General features: G+C 37.6%; 1 protein-coding gene across 1 annotated transcript; it reads right to left on the reverse strand.

Moving 5' to 3' along the window:
- LOC104488811 (N-chimaerin) lies at positions 1-27,250 on the reverse strand (the record flags this gene model as incomplete). Its single annotated transcript, XM_010130892.1, has 5 exons — positions 1-289; positions 14,650-14,763; positions 15,640-15,671; positions 23,011-23,066; positions 27,212-27,250. Coding segments are annotated over 5 exons (530 nt in total), but the record flags the coding sequence as incomplete, so codon positions are not given.

Consider the following 27,250-nt stretch of genomic DNA (forward strand, 5'->3'; position numbering starts at 1 on the left):
CCTCTTTTCTGCTACCTCATCCTCTCCTGTAGACTCTTTGCCATCATGTTCATCTCTCAGGGTTGGCATATGTTTTTTGTGTGCTGGCTCTCTGTTTAAAGTTGTATATCCTATGTGTTCATAAATTGGATTTATTGTCATCTTGGCAATGTATTCAGCTGCCTTCGTTTCAATATAAAGAGTAATCAATCCATCTGTCACCAGGTCATGGATGGACTCAAAACGTTTCTCCCCAACAAAGTGCTTTCCATCGTAGTAGAGTCTGAAGTTTCTGGTTTGACTTCCAAATCTGCCTCAATGAAATGGGAAAGTTTTTTTTTTAAAGAACAGTAAGCAGAATAAAGAACAGTAAGCAAGCCTTTGCAAACAATAAAAAAACACTTTATCACTTAAAGCTGTGACTATGCTCTGTGTCTAGTCCAGACAAGAATGAAAAAATCAACTACCACTTAGCACAGATAGGAAGGAGAGATCAACAACAAACGCAGATAGATAGCCAAAACAGCGACTGTCCCAGAAAGAGCTGTTTGTTCTCTTGTTCTTTTAGCCCCTCCATTATCCCATGGAAAAATTGAAAATTACTTCACACTCTTCATGGCTTTTTTTAGTACTTTACGCTACTGCATCGCCATAGTCAATTTGCTTGGCTCTGACATGAAGAGTTCTCATAAGAGTCCTCTATTACAGTTGATCAATATGGAGTTTTGATGCTGTCTCGGACCTCTGTGCCCCTGCTTGCTTGCAGGAAGAGGCCATTCAGGGTTCAACTGAACTTCAGTGCCAACAATTACACTGAAGCAGAACTACTGCCAGAACTGGAGCAGCACAGGACAAAATGGCACAAGGGTGAACATTCTTTATTCCTGGCCAGAGGCCAAGGACTAACTCTCCAAGCTTTGTACAAAAGTCCTCTGTGTTATGCTTGTTAAAACTTGAGCTTCAAGCAAATCTCTGTTATATACAGGACACATAACGCGAAAGCTATCTGACACTAGCCATTCTGCAGTTGGGATGGAATAGGATTTTGATACCAGCTCTTAGCAATCATAAGAATGCAGACTTTACCTGAATATTAGCACATTTTCAAAAACTGTACTTGGAACCTGCAACTGTTTTCTGCCTAAAAGCAATCTAAACGTGTGAAAACACACCAGTGTTTGCACTTGCCAACAAACAACGCATTTCCTGTGGAGAAGATGGAGGCAAGAAGCTGCTTTCACAGCTCACTCCAGTGTAATTCCTTGGTCAGACAACAGCAAGGGTGGCTGCTCAGGGCACTGGGCCCCCTTGTGAGGTCAGATCTGCCAGATAAATATTAAAAAAAATTTTTAAAGGATGGATTGCTTTCGTTTTACAATAAAATGCTTCATAGGAGATGTAAAAGAACAAAGTAAACACCAGTGGATTGCTGAAGTGGCTGTTTTTCAAGGGGGCTTTGCCAAACGGGAACGCATAGTTTTAGACCATCCCCCAAGTGAAATGCTGCACTCTTCTTACAAATATGGGCAAACCCACACGTTCTGTGATGTGTATTTCTTTTTTCTTGTATTCTGAATCAAAATGCCAAACCTCCTCATTCTCTTAGCAACAATCTATCAATGACTGTAACTTCAGGAGCTACTTTTTTTACATGAGGCTCAAACATGAGGAGGCCCTCAGGAATCTGTGATCTGCTTAGTAAGAAAAGAGGACATGATGTGTAGAAACTACCTGGGAATTTTACTGGAAAGGAACTAGTGCTTTTATGCACATTTTTATGCCACACAAACTAAAAGTTCACAGACTAGAACTGAAAAGCAAGAGGTTACAAAATGACAGAAATAAATATATTTTTATCTAATGCTAACTTCATCACAAGATGCAATTGAGAGTGAATACAGAAAGTAGAACAATAATGTCCTAAGTCAGAGCAGAAGGAGCAGAAGCATGTTCAGGCTCATTCTTCAGAGCATCTTTCTACTCAACGTAGTGAGTTGGCAAAGAAATTCTGACCATGAGACGTGCTCCTTGCATACCCTCCACTGTCAGAGAAACAACGTGAGCTAAGAGTGCTCAGCACTTTGCAGTGCCAAAGTGAGCAACCTTCACTATCTTCTGTTCAAGTCAGTGAGAATAATGCACATGAAGCACATACAAGCACTATGATGTTAAAATTTGACAGGAGAACTGAGTAAGTTTGAAGGTGAAGAATAATGGGCCTTAAATGACAATATGCAATAGAATTACTTTTATTAAGACATGTAGCAGGTGAACTGCTGCTCTAATCAGTAAGATATACTCTGACAGTACTTATAGCAGAGTTTCAAACAAGCTGAAGGTCACTTACTGCTCTTAGCTTTCTAGAAGAGAAAGTATTACACTAATGTTATCAAGAGAAGATAAGGCACAAAAAAGCTTTTCATGACGTAACTCCACATGGTGTCTTGATTTTAGTAACAGCCTTCAGAGTCTAAAACACAGTTCTGAAGAACATGATGGCCAAATGCAGAGAACAAACAAAAGTTCTTAAAGGATTAATCCTCTTCCCATCAGGGTCAGTAAGTGAATGGTTCTATCCCAGTTATCAGTTTCACTGACCAGATCCTACACTGTACATCTGTTCTGTCTGCTGCACATAGAGTGTGTCTTTGAGATACTACATGGAATAGGATTTACAAAAGTATATAATCTTTATTCCACTGCTCCTGACCCACAGTTCAGCACACGAGTATCTCAGAGAAAACATCCCACAGTCTTAAGTCTTCTAACAGCATCCCACACCTGAACTCATCTCTCTCATAAACGTCACAAACAGACTGAAAATTCCTCCTCTATGGATCTGGGGAACTGCACATCAATTTCTTTTGGCATGTGGGGCCTTCAAAAGGTATGTTCAACTTTCTCAGTTTAAAATACATTAGGATAATTTAACTATTAACATTTAAAGAAAGGTATTTAGACAAACAAATTACTCTCCAACAGTGTCATAACCACTTGGGAAAGGTGCTTGCTGCAAAAGATGAATATTGAATGGTTTGCCCTCATCTGATGTCCCATTTATTCAAAATCAAACTTTTTTCTCTCTATTAATTTCTTACTTAATACATTGTGGGGAAATACACTGCTTTTCAAATAGAACCCTATGAGCAACAAGAAGGGAAAAAAAACCCCAAATCCTCGCAAATCAATGAAATGGCAATCTCTTACAAAGACTGCACCACCACTAACATGTCTCAGAATCCTGCTCAATTACTTTCAAACTCATTTAAATTTCTGACCACACCATGATACTATCTTGATCAAATTACAATATAATGTACACATGTCAATTGCAAATGATCAGTTAAAATTTATTCTTCAGTCCTATCTAAAACTATGGTTTAAATTATTCCATTAGCAAGAATATTTCCTTATATTTACTTTCTATAATATTATTGCAGCCTGGTTAGTTATACATCACTGTGGCAACTAAGTAGAGCCAAGATTTGATATTTTAACTTCCTGATGGTCTCTTCCTAAAGCCAAGCGCTAGTACCAGCTGTTTTTTGTTTAAGAAACACAAAGCAGGACGCAGATAATGTATGTTCTCTTTTGATTCAAAGAGGGGAACATCAGATGTTTTTCCAAGAAAAAGAAATAGACCTCTGCCACGTCAAACAGTCTCATTGTGCCCACTGTGCATTTGTTTGCTAGCAGCAGCACTACAGATAAAAGACTTTTTTCATTCCAAGTTGTCTGAAAAGCAATCACTCTGTCTAGTCCTTTGGTTGCCAGTGGGGCAGAGTGGATAACAACGTGGGAAAACGCATTAAATGGGAGAGCAAATGTGGCTAGTAATAAAAGGACTGAGGAGCTGAATCAGTTATCATAGCATGAGAGAGACAGGCTTCAGACTCAGCCACCTACTCTGTATGCAGCATTCACTGATGAAACAAAAAGAAGCAGTGAAGGACTGAGAGCCCATCCGCATCTTTTTACCATCTAAGAAGATAGATTTTACATCTGCATACAGAATTGTACAGTAGCTACTCACCTCTTTCACAGGCTATTTTATGATGAAAAGAGTCTCTAGACAAAGGCATCATTTAGAATGTGTAGCTGCAACCAGACCACTAAGTTAATGCTCCTTGGGGCTGCTCGTGTCCTCATTAGTTTCAAGCGACTTCATACACTGAGCTGGAAAATCTTAAGTTCTGTAAATGTGCCTGAAGGTCACTTGGACTTAATCTTCCCTTGGAGAAGAAGTGACTTGAAGTGCTTTGCAGCCAAGAGGTCACAAAATTGGGTGCCAGAATTTTAGCTCAAACTTCTGAAAACTCTCAAGCAACACTTAACACTAGAATCTTGACACTCCATAAAAAGCCACAGAAATATAAGCAATTTTGCAGTCAGGAATGTCTCCTAATCATGCTGTGTTCATGTGAAAGAAAACAAATTATTCCACAGATCCTCTTTTAGCTCATTTCCTTATGAAAGGAACACAAGTCTTGCATGCAGCCAAAACCTCTTAACAGATAACACAGTTATCCCTGAAGGTCTCCCAACCTCCCCTTTTTTTAAAATTATTGTTTATTGGCAACAACATTTCTGAGAATGCTCAGGGAATCATGGAACTTGCCATCTTCCCAGAGTATCTGCCTGACAAATAGTTTCATCTCCAACACCTTAACAGTAGTTTTCAAGAACACAGTATGCATAAAGGAAATCAAATGCACTAGGGATTGAAAGTAAAGGTAGTAGTCCAACTTCCCTTGCTTAAGCAGGGACATCTTCAACTAGATCCTGTTGCTCAGAGCCTGGACCAGCCTGACCTTGAATGTTTCCAAGGGCATCTACGAACTCTCTGGGCAAGCTGTGATAGTGTTTCACTACTCTCATTGTAAAAAAGGTCTTCCTTACATCTAGTCTAAATCTCCCCTCTTTTAAAGTTACTCATGACTGTCACGTTACCTTTTTTGCTTCTACAGGTTTTCTCATTCCAAAAGCAACTTGCTCTTAATTTATTTTACTAAGACAATATGCATATTTTAATTCAGTGTATCAAGGAATCCTGAGTGGAAGACATCAAGTGAAAACCCAAAGAAATGTCCTTAGCATAAAATAGTTTTGCCAGTGCAAAAAGGATTTTTGAAGAGCAGAGTGAACAGGAAAAACATTGGTTTTTGTTTTTCCTGTTGGGGTTTTTTTTTTTAGTGTACACTCTACAGGTGTACACTATATTTAAAAAAAAAAAAAATTTAAATTTCCTTTAGATTAAAAAGAGCCATGGTAAGATTTCTGTTCCAGAGAGATATTGTCAAATCTGATTTGCCTTAAACCACTGTTAATCCCAATGTTACAATGCAGGTTTACTTTACTTAAAGCTATTACACTGTTTGCTGCTTACTTATTTTCTCGATACATTCTACCTCTGATCTTCTAGTAATCACTCACCACTTTTTTGCAGTGAGATTCACCAATATACTCATCCTGCTCTCTAAAACGTTTTTTCCTCAAAACTGCATTCCCTAACAATAAACAAGTGAAATAAAGCAAAATGAAATGGTTCCTGCATATACAATAAGCACTGTTAGAATTTTTGGTACTACTAACAGCTCATCAATAAAGATTGATAGATTTCCTATTATATTCTGGTTTTCTTCATGCAAGTGGGGCAGGTGTCAATTTATTACTGAAACTGTTAAGAGTTCATTTACTCATCTCAAGTTATAAAAGAAAAAAAAACTAGCTTGACTCACTTCCTAGCACCTATCAAATCAGGAAGAACTAAACTTAACTCAGCTGAGCTATGTTAAGTACATTAAGAGGGAGAAGGAAGAAGAAAACTGGGCCAGGTAATGTTTATTGCTGTCGGTTGTTTTAGTGTTTGAATAATTCATAAAAGTTTTGATGAAAACAATTATGAGATTAAGTAACAGTATGAGGTTCTTGTGTGTTCTTTTGAAAACTTATTTATAAAGCATCCATAGTCTCTACATAGCTGAAGGACATTTTTGCTTATTGATAAAGCACAGGAAAGAAGTTCTTTCTCCAGATATAAATGTATATATTTATAAATTTTTGTAAATTTCAAAGCGTACAAAAGAAGCAGCCAACCAAAAGGACTAACTTGAAGATGTATTTCTAGCTAGCATTTTCTAAAAGCAACAGAGCAAAAAAGCATTCCAGTAGAACCTGCAGAAGTCAGAAAAGATATGTACCTTTTGGACAGTGGAGGGAACAGAGGAGGAGAGCACAATATATGCTATGTACTCATATACACACTGTAATTATGAACTGATTGTATTATAATTTGACTTTTTTACTACTTCAACTCCAACCCTACCTAAAAGGTTCAAACCAGGCAGACATCGGACACCATAAAAAAAGCACATTACAAGACAGATTCCTGCTAAGGAGCTGCGGTTGAGGGTAATCTGAGAGATGATGTACAACTTTCAGTTTGTCTTGGCTGTTTTTAAGAGATCTTAAACTTTTGCATTGAACAGGCAAGTGAAATAATACAGCAAAGAAAATATTCACTCTAATGGAGAAATGATGCATGGAAAACTTAAAAGCCTCAGGCCAAGTCGTAAGTGAAGACAAGAAGTGAGCCCAAATATTCTGAGCTCCACCAAAGTGCTACACCACAAGCCAAATGCCTCTGCTGTGCACCCAATTACAGTAGATCTTTGTGGAGCAGCAGGAGCTAGAGTCAGAGGTGAAGGACACAGCATAAAATGAACATGGATTATATGCATTGAGCACAGACAACTCTTGGACAAGTTACCAAAAAGGCTGTACCACAACCAAAGCAGAGAATATTCCTCTGAGAGGTGCTGAACTTACATGAGAAGGAGAAAGACTCCAACAAACTCAATTACCAAAGATAAATCAGACATTCTAACTAGAAAACAGAGCTGACAACAACAACAGATGGGAAGAGAAGGGAAGGAGAACTGGAACACAGCAAGAAGACATGAACCATAAGGAAAAACGTATTTGAGTCTGTGGGAGGGCCTAGGTAGCCAGTTAATTACTCACTAAGGTTAGTAGCCATTTATTATTATTCTAAATACTTCAGTGAAGCCACCTCAGTGGTGCCCAGGTGCCCTTACATAAAGCACAGGCAAGACATCTACGCTCTTTACTGGTAGCTGAACCTTCCACAATACTGACAAAGTAACAGAATATATATTATTTAGCATTAAATTTTATACAGGAAAAGAAACTTCTTCTTTTACATGGAAGATAATTTAAATAGAGGTCCAATTGTTTTAGTTTAAAGCAGAGAAACAAGCTCCAAAATTTATCAGCATGCTTTCCCCTGGGGCTAACACTAGCTTGCGTGATGTACTCAGCCAACACAATGATAGCTTTAGTTTCATCAGAATTTAAGCCTCCGTAAAAGAAATAGTTGGCTTTTTACAATTACAAAAAAAAAAAAAAAAAAAAAAAAAAAGCAGAGCCCAGCATATTAGCTGTTGTGTTAGCCTATTAAAACAGCTTTAAGCATGAACTGTTTCTTTCATCTAAAAGAAGCCACAGATACCCGAGTGCTCAGTTTTTGAAATTTTCCTGAATTCTGTGCCTATGGAATTGTGACAGGCTAAGCCTGGGAAGAAGGAAAAGTTCCTCCCTGAGAGCTTCAGCTGGTCACAGAGAAAGGAGCACTCTTTTGCCATTTCATGCAGAATAAAGAAAAACCTGATCAAAGTGGGTCAGGCTGAAACATATTTATCCCACTGATAGGTTGGCTCACATTTGGAAGCAATTCTTTTTAACCCAGCTGAGCTTTAAAGCTGGTATATGCACATGTGTCTGTACACACATACGTATATATAGTTTCCCGGGTTTCTCAGCTAGCAACCTAGGAATATTGTGTGAGTATTTCAGAAGCTCAATTCAGCCCTTGCTACTGCCAATCACTGCATTTGCAAATCAGGTAAAAAAAAAATACACAGACAGGAAGATATGCAAAGTTTAGTCTCTAAAATGGTCTTTATGATTTTTTCTACCAATTAGCATAATGTCAGAATACTGTTACCATGGTCAAGTGAAGGGATGCAGTCAGCTACTGTTTTACTGGGCTTATTCTAACTACTTGTAGATCAGCAGTGGATTCAGCATAAACTACGACCACATTTTGGTACACTCATAATTTAAAAAATGTAATTCAGTTATCACACAGAAAGTTGTTTCAAACAGTTCTTCTTTCCCCCAATTCCTCTCCCATGTCCCAGCCTGTACAGCAAAGCTTTCCAGCAGAATGCAGATGCACAGTTTTAACCTCTGAATTCAAGAAGCCTTTTGCAGACACTGAATTTTACATGTGTAAGTAATCCTGCAGCAATCAACACGTGTCCTGGAAGGGTCCACTGAAAATGAACAGCATGTGGCTGCCAGAGCAATCGTCCTCTGAAGTTAAAAAGGTTAAATGCTTTAATAGCCTAGCAATTACGTCTTCTTTTATAATATCAGTGGCTAGTTTCTTAATGCAATTTCATAATTTAGGGAGAGAGAACATGTGTATCAATTTCTTGCACAATATATGTAGCTGGTCAACTAAACCCATGATTACTAATTTTTGAGATTTATTTTGCCTCAAGAATTCTCTCCTGCTGCCACATAATCTTGAATGTGCTCTAACCCCCAAACATAACGAAAACATGACTCATAATCACAGCTAACATTATTACCTTTTTTTTTAATCATGCTGCAGAGCCTTACTTCGATTCATTCTCAGTATCACAATACAATTTGCAGGAAGGGAAACCATGGTAACCAACTAAACGTGCTACAGCAGATATCTGCTCAAAAGAACATGCAGTACCATCACACTTCAACGCCTACCACTAGTACAATCTCTATCCATTTCCTCTTTATCCGCATCCTAATTATTAAATAAGCTCTTAACCACAAAAGGCTACATTGCAAATCATGTCTTATTGTTACTGTCATTTGCTATAGGTCCTACCGTTAAGCACTGTACTACTTATTTGCCAAATTTAAAAGCAGATCTAATACCTCCAGCATTTAATTAGGAATCTTCAGTTCTTTTCATCCATTTGGAACATCTCATTAACGTTACAATGTATTTTATGTATTTTTATTGTTACAGAGACTTGCTGATATATATGGACACACACATATATATCTACCATAATCTTCTCGTGTAATTTTTTTTAAATCCCAGGGTTGCAAAAAAATTTCAGTGGCACTCCCTGATGAGTAAATTGGTAAACATTGGTGAATTCTACTGTGCTCTTTCTTTTTTTTAAAATAAGCTATGAGAAACAACATCCATGATTAAGTATGGGCACTAAATATAGTACGGTGCTGGTATGCTGCTCCCATTTGTGTTTATGCTTCATTCTTCTATCTGGTGTCTCAACTGATAGAATTTCACAGGCCTTCTTAGGCTCTGAACATCATTCTTATTTGAATGTCACCTCTGAATATTTAGGCAAACTCACACACTTAAAACAATTTATTTTTCCCTAAGAACATACTTCTACCTCTGTTACAGATTCCGAAAAATTTGTTTTCTGAAAACAAAAGCTCTTCTGTTTCAAATTTAGATTTAAAAGGTAGTCTGTCTTAAGTCATGATGCAAATTAATTGCACAATAATGGATGAAAGTTGACAAAAATAGATTATCAGAAGACGATCAAAATGCAGCTTCTTATGTAAGTGGAAAGCAGATTTTACAGTAACTCACTGGCAACCTTAATAACTGATTATTTTTTTGAGTAGGAATAACTTTTTCTATGTGATTAAAGAAGAAATATTCAAAATCTTCACTTTGAACTCAGTTAACTATTTCACAACATTGCACTAAGAATATTTGACACCTCAGTTAAGCCTGCAAAAGCTATTATTTGTCCTGTTCTATATTTGGACATGTAATCAGTGCTAGGCTACGTCTGTAACTATGGCAGCTCAGGAACAAGATCTTTAGATCTTCTACAAAGCTAGTTCTATAAATGCTCCACAGTGGTCACAAATTCATTTAGAAAGGTTTAGAGAATAAAGAAAGAAAACTCTATGGCCCACTTCATCTTGAACAGGATGCGCAGTCCTGGTTCCCTCATTTCCAAACAGTCATCACAGAGTAAGGGAAAGGTGCAGAGAAAGATGACAGAGATAATAAGGAGTATAGAACAGCTTCACTACAAAGTGAACCTAGGGCTCATCAACCTGTAAAGAGAACACTAAGGGGGATGTGAGTGCCATGGAAAAGGTAAATGGAGATCAATTGTTCACTATTTCTCATAATACAAAAACTAGGGAGCATCCAATACGAATGTGAGATGAAATCTTCAAAAAAGGGATGCTGCTTCCCATAAAACCTAGTTAAGGCATGGGACTTACGTTACAATTGCAGACAGCAATGTCTATGAGGGTTCAAAAACATACTCAGAAAGCCACTAGACCAAAATCAAAAACCCGAAAAAATAGCAAAGATAACAATTCTGCTCAGAATCCCGTGAACAGTAAATTTTCCAAGGCTGAGAGAGCACACCAGAGAACTACTACTACATGCTCTTCACGTTCTCACACTTTTCTTTCAATGACTACTATTAATAGCCTCTGAAGTGTGGATACTGGACTGGACTATGAACTGATCCTTTCACCTGTCCCAGTGTGTTCACAGTCAGAGAACTTGCTAACACAGTAACAGAGATATGGAAGTAGGGAGAAACTCTTTGCAAACAATTACCCAGATCTCTCCTCAGATCTGCCCATTTTATGCTGAATTAAGGCATCCCTTAGAGTAACTTAAAAAGAAGTGAGATGCAGAACAATGTTAGGAATGCATGTTAGGAATAGAACAGTCCCCAAAAAAACTTTCATGCATCAACTGCATTTGCATTCTGAGCATTTTGGCTGTAGCTGAAGGCTGTAGCTTCATGTGATTGTCCAATATGTTACAGATTTCAGAAAAACATGTTTTCATAACTGTGAATTCTGTCTGCCTACAAAGGAGTTATGATCTGTGGTGTTAACATTTATTCTTTATCTTCTAGAAAGATTAAGTTGTTTAAGCAGTGGAATTCTTCAGTGCAGAGCAAAGTCAATCTGAGCACTGCTGAAAGATGTCCACTATAAGTACAGTCTAGAAAGGAATGAGCAATGAGGATATAGACAGAACAAGAGAGAATGTTGTTGGTTTGCCCCCATAATATAGCCCTCTTTAAGGTGGTGTTCTTTAATGATTTCAGAATAAGATAAATATCCACTTTACAAAACTGAGCTAGGGTTCATTAATCTCTATGAGATTTGCAGCATAGAGGATGATGTGTTCACAAATACAATGTTTGGGCAGTTATAATAAGAATTCTGATTTTATGTCTCGTTTAGCTTGCTTTGTAGCCAAAGGGGGTTTTTTAGTGTTTTTTCTAACTTCCAATTTAAATGTCTTAAAAACTTAACCAACAAAGCAGATACCTGATGTTGAAGTTGATTAAATGGACTGCAATACAAAATAAATAAATCAAATACCAGGATATATTCCTTTTTTAATTCTGATGACACAGAGGATGCAGTGCCTTCATTTGATTTAGTTACACCAAGCCAAAATGTTAGACAAAACAGAACTACATTTGGAACTAAATTCAAAACAACTGCACCAGTGTCTGGTAGGAACATACCATTGAAATTTAGACATCAGCTACAATAGCTGGTGGAATCAAATGCAGCATTCAGATTGTTCTGTGATGACTTTAGGAAATGGCTGGTTTGAGTCCTCAGGACAAAGCACAAAAAGTTTATTTTTTCCATTGCAGAAATGAAGATTGGCAATATTTCATTACAGAGACATCATATCTTGCCACAGAAAGAGTTATGATCCTGTTTCACTAAACTGCTCTTCACAACTGGATGCACTGGGTTTTTCAGGATTCCCAGGCACGCTGACACAAATGCAGGAGGACCACATCTGCCAGAGCTGGGTGTGCTGAGACAACCATAGTACTGAATTTTCTGCCCCCCAGCAGAAGAACCGGTAACTACAAGCCAGGAAATAACCCCGTCCCAGTCACAACAGCAGCTGATCCTACCCAGTATTTCCACAACTTTCAGATCTTGATGAACTGGGATTTTATAATGCAATCACGCTTCATGGGTAGTTTCCAATTTAACCTAATCACGACTGACAGACTGTCAAAGGTTGACAAGTCAGGCAACAAACATATACAGTGAGAGAGAGATTGAGCAGATACACAGAAATACAGAGGGAACCATGTATTTATGTCAAGAGACAATGGGTGCCCTCAACCATCTAAATTTTACTCAACATTTTCCATTCATTTTCCAAAGTATGCCTGAAAAACAAAAAGCAGAAAACATGGATATTCCATTTTACATATTGTCAGAGTGTTATTTATTGCAGGATTAGAGCACCTCTTCAGCACTGCTGGGTTAACTTTGTAAAATGGTGTGAAATCTGTTCGGTGTCTATTTTTTAATACAAAACTACTAGTTGACCAAGTTTTCTTTCCTCTCACACCTTCTAAAGGATAAAACAAAGGTAAAAAAGGAAAAGCAAAAATGATACAGAAGGGATCTTAAAATTAACATGACTGCTTGAATGACAGAGTGGCATTTAAGCATAATATGAAAAGACCAAATCGATTTACACAGCTAGAAAAGAAAAGGTGAAATCAGAGACCCTGATGTCAATCAAAGTTTTCCATCAAACTTGGAAAGATTTTGCCCATACATACCACCCTACTGACAAGCTCCATTTCTGGCCATGGAGATGACATTCTGAAATTCCTACTGGGATTAATTTAAACTGCAGACAGAGCTACCTTTGCTGTCTGGCAGTGCAGTGACACAAACACAAATGATGGTCTCAAAAAATGCTACAAATTACAGATCAAATTATATAAACTCATGACAGCATTCACAGTGAACTTCTCCCAGCCAGGATGAACAGACAGATTGCAGAAATTACCTAGTCTTTAAGAGATGCTACAACATCTGCACCACAGTCAGTGGGAATATTGGTTAATGGGTATATTCTGCATATATAATTCCAAGGATAAGAAAAATGGAAACTGAGCAAAACTCTGCCTCCAGCCAATGGAAACAGACTCCTGCTACGAAGAAAAAGAAATCCTAGTGATAAAATTCCCACAATGTGGAAGACACAGCACTACAGTTCACAGAGAACTTTCACCTGATGTATGAGATCAAAGACCCTCACTCATATACTTGAAAGGCCAACAGCAAGACAACAGAGCATTACTCGCTGTGGGATGGAAAGCAGCCACCTAGACCACCGCCCTTAATATACAAGTCATTCAGCTAGTGCTTAAACATGATGAAAAGGCTACAACATGCTGCAGTTTCAGATTCTGAAGTGTTTTTCCAAACACTAAATCTCCTTAAAATAAACCAATGATCACAACTTTGCTATCATTTGAAACTGTTTCCCAAACTGATCACCGACAGTTATTCATTCTCTTTCCTGTTGGGTATAAAAAGAGACTTTATTACTTTTGAAGAGGTTTTCCAGTTTGAAAAAGAGATCATCAAACCTAGAAAAGACCCATCTTTTGGACCCGCTGAACTGGAGAAGCATGTGTAAAACAAGCTCTATCAACACATCCTGAAAGATGCTCAGCACCTTCATCTTCCACAGTCTATAGGCCTACGAATTCTGCACCATCAGGAGCAAGGGGCAGAAATTCTGTTTTCAAACCAGGTGCTATCACAACTGTTTTCTTTTTAGATTTAAATGAATATTGCAAGAGTAGAAGTACGTGAAATGGAGTATTAGCCCCTAATAAGCAACACCAATTTATTTACACTGTTAATGCAAATCGGTGTAAAAGTCCATAATGCTTTTATTTGGAATTTTATTACCATAGAAGCAAATACCTCAGTAAAATATATCTCTTTCTTCCCCCAAAAAAGAAAACTAATTCGCAACGTATTTTCTCAAGGTATTTTAATAATAATCTTATTTTACCCATATAAAACTTCCAGTAACTGTTATCTTCTCCTTTAATGTTCTTCTGTCCCACTTAGACTCAAAACATGGCTAAAAATCACCATCTCCCATCTGAGCACATAGGTGTACAGCCCAGGCCAGGACAACTTCCATTACCTTAAAAGTAATGAAACTACTTAAAACTTAAGCCATTTTTTAATCTCAGTTTTTTATTTATACCTGATCCACTTGACTGAATTTTGCAGAGCAAGGAAACGGATCTGCAAACATTGTTACCTAACAGGTGTTCAGACAAAAACCCCTCCTCATTGGCTATCCCACAGAGGGACTAGAAAGAACTAACTGCTCTTCAGCAAACTAGCTACCAAGTAACCCACACAGTGGGCTAGTCAGGTGAACTCATAAGATGCCTTTTATTGCTTGGCTGCCTGCTCTCCCAGCATCTGCACAGGCTCACATCTGTAACGCAGAGGGAGAAGGGCAAAATGAAGCATCAGCAGCAGAACCACAATTTCTATTATTCCAATTGTGCAAACAATAAGGATCGTTAGCACTTCAGAAAGGGTTAGGGAAGGTTAAAGATACCAAATCTGTAACTAGAGTAAAAAAGTGCCATGATTTTTAAAAAAATTAAAACAATCACAAGGAAATTTAAGCACTAAGGTAATCAACACAGTACAATCTTTTGAATATTTCAGAAATTTAAAAATGAAATATTAATTACCAACCTTAATGCCAAAGTGTAGGTTCCAGGTTGCCGTTGGCTTTCACGAATCAGATAGCTTCCCTCTGCAACACTTAGTAATTGATCAGCTTCCTCCCTTGAGATCATCCCATGGAATCTAAAGAACAAGGACTTTTTGAAGCATGCCTTTTCACTTTTAAATCACGTTTTCCTCTTCTCTTAAAAACCACCAACCACAGTAATTTAAAAAAGAAATAAACATAAAAATGACTGCAGAAATTTACAGCTTAAATTAATCTTCTTTTCTGCCTACATCTGAAGTCACCTTAAATGGTTTAGAAAGTCTTCTATGAAACAATATCTATGAAAGCAGCACACTGCTTTTTTTATTCTGCATCTATCTATTTAATATGTAGAAATAAATCCATTTTCTCCTGCTGGCTTCACACGTTTTTGCCAGTGGCATGCAATTCAACATTTTGCAGCATTCAGGGATATTATGGCAATTTGATAAAATCTTGGGGATTGCATATAATCTCTGTAATTACTGGTCTAATAACCTAGCAACACTACACATCTTGTACCAAAATAAACACAAGTAAGATCTGCTTTGTTTCCCCACACTAAATCTAACCATCTTTGTTTTAGAAATCTGAAATAGAAGACACATATACGCCCTACACTTATATGGCATTTGTGATCAAAATCTCTTTTTTTCCTGCACACAAACACTTTTTGTAAAAGCCAGTTGGTGGGGGGGGAGACAAAGACAATCTTTTGAAAGTACAGAAACACATGTTTTTCCTCACTTAAGGTAGCACTCAGTGATATCCATATCCATCAGAACATGCAGCTGTAATTTTAGGCAGATAAAAGTGATATAGTACTGCAATAATAATCTGGCGGTGAGCAAGACACCCTGCTGTAAAACAAAAGAAACAAAGGGCTGAGAGCAAACGCTTGCAACTTTTTCTGTAACTATTATCAACAAACAGGTCGTGGTAAACCACTTCTGGAGATGTATGTTACTTACTCTCTTCCATAATATTTGGGTCTGTTCTCTACCTAAAAGAAACAACAGAAATTGTAACATTTCATAACAAATGAACCCATACAGTAAGCACACTGTCCATAATACAGTATGAAAAATAAAAAGGTATATAATGTGAAAATACAGACAAAAATCATCTACTATCCCAGGATCTTCCCTGTGGGTGGAATACACAGAAACCAAAGGTAGAGCCTTTGGAAAACACTGCACTTCAGAATGGCTTAAAACGGAGTGAGACAGAGTGAGCTGCTTGGATCATGGAATCTTTGGGGCCTGCTAATACAAACTGATGGCATTAAGTATTGCTTGTACAAACCACCAAAAAAGGGAATCAAAAGATTCATTTCATGGTGTAAGTGTATCATACTGTTAAGTGCACTAATATAGTGGGACATCTATAAAACTCTTAAATTTCCATCACAGAGATGTTGTTGCCACTGCTGTGAGAAGTTAAGCCGCTACCACATCTCCTCAGAGTGAGGGCAAGTGGTAGATTAAACAAGCAAGTGCCTAAGCCTTGCACTTCTTGACTTCACTAAACTGTGTGATCTGTAGTATCACCTAAAAGACCTCAAAAACAGGTATGCATGTGTCATGCTGTGTAACACCAGCCCGTCCGTGCTCTAGAGCCCATACAGTGTAAATGCAGACAATATGCAAGGATGCCAGAACACAATTTGCCTGCTAAGTATTTCAAAGTAACTCACCTGCAGAGTAAGAGACGAGTAAGGAACTGGAGACCCAGAAATCAGCTCAATAATCTAAACACATATTACCCCTCCTTGCTAAGTTTACAGAAAGAAACTGGTGAGCAAAATTCAATAATTATATAACCTTAACTTCAAGAATATAATAAACCACGAAATACTCACAGTAAACTGCCACTTGAGTTTCTTTTCTCCATATTTTCAGAGAAAAGCCTATTAAAATTAGCACTTCTCTCCAGTTATCTCAATGGAGTGTAAATAAAGATTTCAAATGTCCAAAACCATAAAAAAATACATCCTGGTGCACAGTCTAATAAAAACTCTTCCCCATTCCCAGAAAACAAAAAGCTATTGTGATGGAAAGATTTATAATGTTCTAAAAGATTTCCTTTTCCTACACAAGAGCAAACAAGAGCTGACCGGTGTGATAACTGTTTTCAAAGGGCCTGAAGAGACTAGATCATTTCAATAAAGAAGTCTTACGTATTTTTTGTCATATGTAGGCTATTTCTTCAATAGGAAGATAGCAACATGAATGAAGAAAAGGCAAAAATATTTTATCATTGTTATTATAGAAACCTGCAACAATTCTTAACTAAAATCCCCAAGACAAGACACTAGCCTCAGGCAGTTGTTAAAGAAACCTTTTGTGAATAAGATTTTGTTGTCTATTGAAATTTTATATTTACCTCAGTGACTATAGTAAATTTACATGTCAGAATTGGAAAATTTATATAGGCAAAAGCAATTCATTTCAGAAATGGATTAATAATGTGACAGGGCACTTCAGAGCCCTTCAGAGCCATCTTGCAAATCCTAAGGCAAATTATAATATTATAATCTGTGTGCAGACACTTGAAAATATGAACTGGCAGATGACTGGAACAAAGCATCCGCTGGACTTCCAGACAATTATAGCTGGGTTTGCAGATCTTCTTGGTGGATAACAAGTTAAAGAGGAAAATAACCACTTCTGTTAACACTGAGTCTCTACCGATAGTTTTACCAGCTCCCCAAAACTTCAGTATAAATGTTGATGAGTAACACTGTTTGCTTGTATAAGACTCAGTGTAACTGAAAGCCCAGTTCACTGAGTTTTACTGCCTGATTTGGGGAGTTTGGGGGTTTTTTGAAACACTTTTTAGGTTTATGATAATATTAGGGTTTTTCACACCTAGACTGAACACATACATTTATAAGGCAGCTCCATCAGATCTTAACAGGTGCCTTCTCATTCACTCAGAATTAGCTGGGCTACATACACACTTGGTGCAGTCCACGTAAACTTACTAAAACACACAGGTTTCCCACAAGCCAAATTTACTATGTAAGACAGTAAACACTGTTCTCCAGCTTTCTGCAATGTTCTCGACAAATATTGTTACACCAGCTCTTCTCATTGCAACTTTGGCCTAAAAGGCAGCATATCCTTTAGGTATCAGCTGCACCAGAACAAGAAACAATGTGCAGCTTTCTTGGACTTTTGTGTCTGCCTGGATTTCACGAAGTTCATGCCAGACTGTATTTCTACAAATTACAATTGCAGGCACCCACGTGGCCTCCAGTTGCACTGAAAGCCAGGACAGTTCAGTTCAGAAGCTTCATTAGCCTAACTTCCACGCTCAGTCAGCCTTAAGTTAAGGAGACAAAACCAAAGCATCCATCTGGACTGGAACTAAAATCCACCTAAGAAAGCAAATATATTTGAAATGAAATCAAAGCAGGAACTAGAAAACGGTCATTTTGATTAAAGCTGTTAGCTGAAAATACAGTGTAATTATTGTATGCAGAATTTCTTTCTGATTTGGCAGTACTTTTGGACCAAAGTATCATTGTGTATGAGTAAAGGCAGCCTTAACTACTTCATTTTCTCTGTATCCAGCAAAGATCAGATGAATGCTAAGTCTTTTGACTTCTCAGGACTCTTTATTTACGGGAAAAATTTCCTATTGCTCTTCGTTTAGCTTGTGTTTGGCACAGTTTTAAAAACTGCTTCTAACTTAAAAAAACAACCAAGCTGTGAGATATTTGTTTTCAGTGTGCTTATTTGTATAGCACTGAGGCCTCAGGAGGGATTCCAGTCTCAGTATGATACCTGCAGGAAACACAAAGGTCAGTGAGATATCCACTATTGCTTTGTTCCTGATTTTTTCAACCTAAGGTGTGAAGCCAATAAAACCAAGTTCACGAATAGATAAATGGAGCAGACTTGACAAGAAATAGCCTTACAGTAGCCATTCCTTTGGAAAAGAGCTTAGTTGCCATGAAAGTTGGGAAGTCATTCTGGGTGAATACCATACAGATAAAGCCATCTTTGAGAACAGCTCTAACAAGGTTCCGTATTATATATGCCCAGTCTATGCAACATTTCTTGACTAGGCTACACAGAGGCCACTTCCACAATAACACATAGAGATGTTGTTTAACAGGCTTGTTAACTACTTCACTGATGGGAAGAAGCCTTGTAATAGGATGGAAAAGGCCAGCGATTTTTATTAGCTTCATCATTTGTCCACTTGATATTTTTTCATACACAGTTATTTAAAATTTATCATGGACTGCCTTCATATAGCAGTCAAAATTGTGCTAAATATGCCTGTACGTGCATATGCACACGTGTGTATATAAAAAGATTATATGCGTAACAAATACAAATGCCAGGGAGGTAAAACCATATTAATTGGACAAACACATTACAATTTGGATGTAAGCCTCATGCGGAAGACAAATGTCCTTAAAACATTATGGAATCATCAACATCACAAATGAACATCACACAGCGTTAAAAGCCTCGGCTCTGCTGCACCTTCACAGTAAAAATTCCCCAATGGATGCAATGCTCATTTTACCTCAGTGTAACTCCACTGATCTGTGTGTTGCTCTGATAGGAAGCTGGTGTAACAGAGCAGAAACTCAAATTCTCTGTATTGGAGAAGCATTTCATGTTAAGTAGGTCATTCTGTTGAATAGATCTCTCAGTATCAGCACTTGTACCACACATGCCTTTGCACCTTAAATAAAAGGTTGGGGGGTTTATGGTGTGATTTCCAATTATTCTTTAACAAGTGCTTTTTCCCCTAAGCATCACTCTTGCTTATGTCAACAAGTGGAATACAATAAGGCAAGAGGAGCAATTTACGTGCTAATACCTTACCGAATTACATGTTGCTCCCTCCCACTGACCTCTTTGATGTTCTCTGGACCAAAATTCTCTTCCTAGTATTTATGAATTTGTTTACACAGCTGAATAATCCAACCACTTAGGAAAAGATTCTGCTCCCCACTGACTCACACATGGCTGCTAATAGAAATCCAGCTGAGAAAGAGCAGATCACAAAGCTCAACACTAGCAGGAGAGGCTGAGACCAGAGAAAAAGGTTAAACACGTTACTACTCGCTGAATTTATTTTCACTTCAAATCAGGCTCAGCTGCATCATAAATGGTTCAATACTTACAACGAAAAACAGTTATCTGCACTGTAAAGAATTAATGCAGAAGTAGGGAAATGCACACTGCTAATGTGTTATTTTAATTTTACCTTTATTTGGTAAAAATAAGCTGCAGAGAGTGCTTTTTTTCCCCCAGTAAACATTCTCTAATGAGAAAACGTGTATTTAACTTGCTCTGTTCTGCAGCTAAATACCTGCAACTGAGTGATTCTTTCATAGCTCTATTTTATTTAGTTAAATTATCACTAGTTTCTAAAAACTGCAGGTTTTGTTTCTCAGCTTCTACAGCAACGTTCATGGTGCAGACACGAGTTTACTCTGCAGAGTTCAAGAAGCTATTTTAAAATACACAGAATGCCTCCTTTTTTTGTTCTCTCTGGCACAGGGAAAATTTTACACTTAAAGTTTGTCATATGTTAGAATCTTGTTTTGGAATAAATGCATCAAAATACAACATTATAGAGACAAACATTGCATTTCTTTCTTCAGTGATGGGAGGACTTGGCAGTGTTTTGATTGCTTGTGGTACTCTCACCAATCTCCCTTGACTTTAACAGACTACCTGTTCATACACTTAGGAGCACCTCTTTGTGCAGGATACACAGATCTGAGTGTACACAGGGTACACTCAGATACCCTTCAAAGAGCTTGGATGATGAGTTCATGAAGAATGCCATCACCAACAGCAAATTTTCCTCCCCAAAAGTCCAACTTTTCAATTTTCCACCTGTATAATAGTTAACAAAATTTTATAATTAACAGTATTAAAATTCATTGGTAACAAGGTTGAGAAAATTATAGTGGTCAGCGTGATTCGTATTTGAAGAAGGTTTACCCAGATGCTTGCATATTTGGCTAGCAAGAGTAGGTCTCTTGTTAGATAAAAAAAAAAGGCAACCTGGATCTTATCAATAGCTGAAGGACTTCCAGCACCCCAGAGGCAGGAGACAATTTTAATTTTCAGGTACTGAATACACATTTATAACTCTGCTTATTCGACTGCATAGGCTAACAGAATTCTAAGAAATACTATGACAGAGAACTTAGTATAACATTTGCCTGTGACTTCTTGTCACCTAGGGCAAAAAGACCCCAAAGCACTTCTCTGCAGTCAAACCAGCATGGGATGTAATGCCAACAGATCTTACTGAATATGCTGGATGGAGCTCTTTATCAGTTTACAGTTTCTCCCTGACTGCAGGGTACGTGTGCATTGAGCAGTTGTTTGTTGGTTTGGTTTTTTTTTTTTTTAAGAAATCAAAAAGTATATAGAAAAAAGAAGGTTCTAATTCTGTAAGAATTAAAACAATCATAAAGCATCTAATTGAAGAAACCGAAGAATGATTGTTTATCACCGCAAGAGACAGGCAACTTTATGAGCATACACCATAAGACTGTCACTATATGAGTAAACAATAGCAGGGCTCCGAGATAAGAATCAGCAACTAAAAGACTACAGTGACAGTACAGGCATAATGTCAGTTCCTCGTTGAATAGTGCCTGAAGGCTACAAAAAATCCTTCATATGCCTTACAATATGCATATATACATACACCTGCAAGCATACTAACACTTCTTAATCCAGTCAAATACTTTTGAAGACAGGGAGGCAAAAGCAACTATTCAACAGCACTTAACAACAATAAAAACAATCCATTGGAAGCAGGGAGTAAAACACTTCATTCTAGCCAGGTGAGCACTCTGTGTAATCACAAACCTGTATTACAAGACCAAGTTCCTACAAGACTTCTGATATTTTGTATATTAATGTAATGAAAAACCCTACCATAGAGAACACACAAAACAGAAGAGAACCTTCCTAATAACCTTGCAATGAAAATGAAAAACTGGAAAAACTCCCATTTTTTTACAGCTCAGAATTTATCTTCTATAGATCTCTCCTTCCAATCTCCATCCTACCTTATCTGATTTACGTAAGATATCTGCCCAACAATCTTAATAAGAATACTCCTGCTTGGACCCTGATTAACAGTAGAAACACTGGTTAAAACAAAACCTTTTGCTACAATGCTTCTTGTGATATTCATGTGTCTTTCCCATAGCTATGAATTGTTAAAGTGCAATCAGCTACACCTACACCTTTTATAAAAATACAAATTTATCAAATTAACAAAGAAAACCAAGAGTGTTTCTACCAAATGCAGTTATTTCACTTCTGTTATATCTCTACTTTTTATCTTAGAAATTGTCTACTTCATAGAATCACAATTGGGCATTTGAAAAGTTGACAGAAAAATGTCTCTTTAATTCTGTAACATAATCCTCCTTGTGATCTAGACTGCAAGCGATTGATGTTCCTGACAGAGCTATGTCCTTCTGTATTTAATACTATGTCAAAGTGACTAACATATTTCAAAGATTAATTTCCTTTTTCTTGGCACATGATAAAAATGCTTAAGTTTTACTGCAGCAATGGACTAACTTTCAGTGGTTATTCAGCAAGAGCTGTTTTGTAACACTGCTTAGTTAGTCAAGCCTAATGTTTCCATGTTTTTGAAACTGAAATTAATGTTTCCAGGGTTCCTAACTGAAGCTGCAAAAGAGATGCAGTTAAGAGTAAAATCTTGCTGGCATGGACATTGGGTTATCAGTTAAACCCTCTGGCACCACAGCTCTGCAGGGGTGCTGCTCTGCTGGATGGCAGCTCAGGGTACCCTAACAGTTTGGGGCCTGTCTCAATAACTGACCCCACGAGCAGACACTTCTGTATCATTGTATTTCAATGGGATCCTCTTGTTACTGTTTAGATTCTTATGATCTGTGGCCGTGACAGCTTACCTACTAGTATGAATGAGCCTTAAGTACTACAACTCAAATAACAGCACCAGGGGAGGCGTCATTCTTCCCTCTGTTGATTTATTGCATGTATCTAGCAGCAATGTGTGTATGAACAGGTGCAATGCTCCCCTGAATAGCTCTGCTCTTGCTTCTGTGAATTTCTGACTTAAGGAGGAGGAGAAAAGGCATGTTTCCATGTACCTAAGAATCAAATGATTCTTAGTAAATGATTCTCAGGTATACACATGGTACCCAAAACACTTTTTAATTCATTTTCTAGATCAATTAGATTTCCAGCTACCAGTACCCCAAGGCTACTTACTCTAACCAAGTGTCCCAAGGAACCAGTGTTGGGGTTGGACACCATTAAGTACAGACCCAGGACAGTAATACCCACCTCGCAAGTGCAGGTTATCCTTCTAGGATGCGGAGCTTCCTGTTGCAACTGATACACTGGGAGAAGGCAGAAGTTACATTTTGATTAATAGAGAATCATTGTGTGAGTGAGGCATTTTAACATTAAATAGTGCTGTTTGAATAAAGACAACTTTCTGCAAGATTTAAAGCAAGGATACCTATATCAAAGTCTCAAAAATTACTTACAAGTGGCCAGAAAAAATTTTGCTAACCAAAACAGGATTATTGACTATCTTTACAATTAATTAATCAAGTATTATGGAGTAACTGGGTGAGCCCAGTCAAGTTTCCATTAAGCAGATCAGAAAACGAATCATGATAAACATAAATTAAATTTTATTATGTGTCAAATCAGGCTGCTGTCAGACTTTCTTCAGTAAGCAGATGGATTCCCATCCTGCTCCACCAGGCACACACTCAGTCACCTGAAATATGTCAAGATTTTATAAGAATCATTCAGAACTTTGCAGAATCCAACACTCTGCTTTTCCGAAGACATCAGCAGTTAAGTAGCAGAGTAAAATAGCCAAGGCCCAAATTATGACATAAACTTACTCAGTATCTTCCCTCCTCCTTTCTTTCTTTTTCTTTTTTTTTTAATTAAATCTCATCAACCCAGACTAATTCTTAGGAGCTAGTTGTAAATTTAATTATACTAATAAGCAGACTTTCTAATGTAATTCCAAAGGAATGACTTTCACCTTCTATTCCAAAAAGAGTTTGGTTTGGCAAGTCACCTTCACAATCAGGCTGTCAACACTAAGTTACTATTTGAACAGTACTCTAGAACTGATAAAGTGGACATTTGGTATTGTAATCTTTTAAAATCAAATTGTTTCAACCATTAGTACTAACACCAAGGTCTAATAACATCTGCTGTCACCTTCCTTAGGTAATAAGACCATATTTAATGAATAAAATTTGACTTCATTACGCTTCTCATTGGATCCTGAGTCTTTTTGTAACAAATGCTGTATTTATGTGCTAAGTTACATAGGAATGGAGAAAATGGCAGGATGCCCAATGATATAGCAACTAAAGACAAACTGGAAAAATTCACTCCCTTTGTTCCAAACAGAAAACCTAATGTTTTCTCCCAACATTACTAAAATCAGTCCTTACCATTCTATACTGGTATTAGAAAAACTATTTTTGCTAGTGATAAAGAACAGCACACTAGTATATAAAAAGTAATTTTCATTTTGAGCACAGCATGACCATTTATTTTGCCAGCACACAGATTCCTTAGCTTCTCTTGTAAAAGTTGTATTTGATGACATTTGAGGTCCCTATCTAATTCTGAGAACTGTAAAGTCAAGTTCGAAGGGAAAAAAAACAAACAAACACATAATTACAGAGCAAATACGGATTTCTCTGAATTTCACAGAAGAGCAGCGGAGATTCAGAATCAGCATGACACATAGAAATTGCCTAAAAACTGAGAACTGTTTCCCACCTTACTTCAAGTCAAGATGAAAAGATTTCCTGGAAGGAAATTCTTCTTCTCTTTCAGTCAGAAGCACAGCAGGTAGACAGTTACAAAACAGCATGTCTAGTGCTCCTCCTCTAACTGATGTATGCAATTCAAACTGTTCAACATCAGTTTCCTTGCTGAAATTATAGCCAGGGAAGTCAAACAAGACATTCCTCTTCCTCCATCATGAGACATATAACCCAACCCCACGACTCTGCACTTAGTTCTGAACAATGGGAAGGCTTCACATGGTAAACCATGACAGTGTAGGAAAGTGGGTGCATGCAACATTTGCACATGTCCAAACCTTCAGCTCCTGGCAAGTTGCCAACGAAGATTTGGTATTAGGGAGGTTGGACTTCCCTGTTATAGATTATGGCATGCAATAAAAGGAACAAAGAGGCAGTGTTCCTCGAGTTCACAGAAGGTACAGAGTTGTGATTCACTGTTAATGCTTACAACCGGGAGTAAAATACACAGATCGCAGTAACAACTACAAAAATGTATTCTAATCATAACTGATGATGTTTAATACCAAGGAGCAAAGTGTCTCAGATTTACCTTTTAGTACTCTGCTGCAAGAAAAAAGCTTGTTCAAAACATTCTGTGTGCAAATTCTTTAATATTAAGTGGCTGACTTGGCATACAACAAGCTACTGATATAATAAATGATGATTCAATAGGTACAGACAGGTTTTGCCACCAGATTCTCAAACAGACCAAGGTCCCAGCTATTTCAGTTACATGATAGCAATTGCATATGTTGCCAATTATTAAAAACTGTTCAAAGTCTAAAGAAAACACTCAAGATGGACAAATTAAAAGTCCCTGGCCTTTATTCAGATGTTGCCTTTCTATTTTCTTCAATTAACATAAATGTATTTTAAGAAAACCTGACATTCCTAGACTCTCAAAGTGAATGCAGTTTTGCCAACACCTGTAATTTTTACTACAAATTTCACAATATCTGACTATATACTTAAGAGCCTAAGCTCTTTGAAATTTATTCTGAGACACATTCTCATTTACAGAAGCCATCTAATGCTTGTTGCATAGAAGATCTTGACTATGTAACTGATGATCACTTTAACTACTCAAAAATGTGACACCAAACCCAAACAAGAAGGCTGATTCCTGAGTTTTAAGGCCTAACTGTGATTTTTGAATATACCAGGTTGGCAACGGCAGGCTCACAACAGAAACAACTGACCTCTGTGAGCCATTAACTGAAGACCTGTCTAGGTGACAGAAAAGCTGATTGTCTAATGCTCATTTAATTCTACTACATATATTTTAGCTGACAAAAATACTTTAATCTGCTCTCTTACACTTACTCTCTTTCTAACCATGGTTTTCACCAAGCCTTTAAGACCAACCCAAAATCTCTGACTGAAAAGAATCGCCTGCTGTAGAATGGAAACCTTTTGAATTAACTACACATTCTCAGGTGCTAAATCTCTCCAAACTTTATAAAGCAAAATTTTCATCATGTGAAATGTTGCTTGAGAAATCCCTTTAGCCAGCCTGAAGACACCAAGCCTTGGGAATACATACAAAAGAAAATGCAAATATAAGTTTGATGTCCCTAAACTGTTAATTGCATTAAACACACAAACATTCTGCTTTCAAAATCTGCTTCTAACAGAAGACTATTCTTTCTTGCTGTGGTTCCTCAAGTCTCAAAACATCTCACACCTTAGCTTTTCTATCTACAAAGAACTAGAGTTTAGAGACGCTGTGGGAAGCTACAGTGCTTTGCTATGGTGCCATTGGTCTCATATGTTCTTTTCCATCTCCCTGAACCTCCATCAGCGCTTTCAAACAACAAGTTATGCCTTTAAATTTTGAAATACAAAAAAATTTCCATGTAAGTTGAAAACCAGCAAGTTATGAAATTCCCAAGCGAGTGGCACTCTGATCTCAGGGCAATGTGCCTGGACTACTGCCCTGCATACCTGACCGTCTGCAAGGCAAGCTTCCTCTATGCTCGGGCAAGCACACCAAAAGCTGTAGAGCCCAGGCAGGCTGGCTGGTAGGAAACCAAGTCCTTCTAGCCAGGGCTTCAAAAAACCTTGCAATCTCCTCCCTGCGTGGCGCTTTATAACCTTAACACATAACAGTGCATCTGACTCTTTTAACCAATTAAATGCAGGGTCATCACACTTGCATGGAAGGATTGCTATTCGTCTATTAACCAAAACAAGGAAGTTTCAGCTCAAACCAGGAAGTTTAACCCAAACCGGGACAGCAATCTGTCATGCCAGGCCAAGCAAATGCTGTCATTCGACTATGTCAGCAAATTCTGTGGAAAAACTATTTCTGAGATTTTTCTAAACAGCTCAAGTCTCAGCTGTAGCGATGCAAGGTACTAGAGCACAGAAGCCTGGAAAGTGACACTACCTTTAAGGGACAAATCGAGTTTATGCAAGCCCCAGTCTAGGTAGCCAAACCAATACAAGCCAGTGCCACACAGAAGTGGGACCACTTATGCTAGCAAGGTAGAAAAAAATCTACCCCTCCAAACAATCTGCGTTCCCCTATTCTTGAGGATAAACAACTGCGCCTATCTCTAAAGGCTTTTACTTTTGATGCTTCTTAAACTCACATTCTCATGAAAATAAAACGAGTCTTTTAAAGCACCCAGCTGAAACTGTTTCAGGTCTGACTTGAAAAAAAAAACAAACCAAAAAACAGTTGAGATACTTACAGTAAGATTTCCAAACAGGTGGTCTATATTCCTCAGTAT

Source organism: Buceros rhinoceros, unplaced genomic scaffold (assembly GCF_000710305.1).
Source record: "Buceros rhinoceros silvestris isolate BGI_N320 unplaced genomic scaffold, ASM71030v1 scaffold35582, whole genome shotgun sequence".
Lineage (NCBI taxonomy): Eukaryota > Metazoa > Chordata > Aves > Bucerotiformes > Bucerotidae > Buceros > Buceros rhinoceros.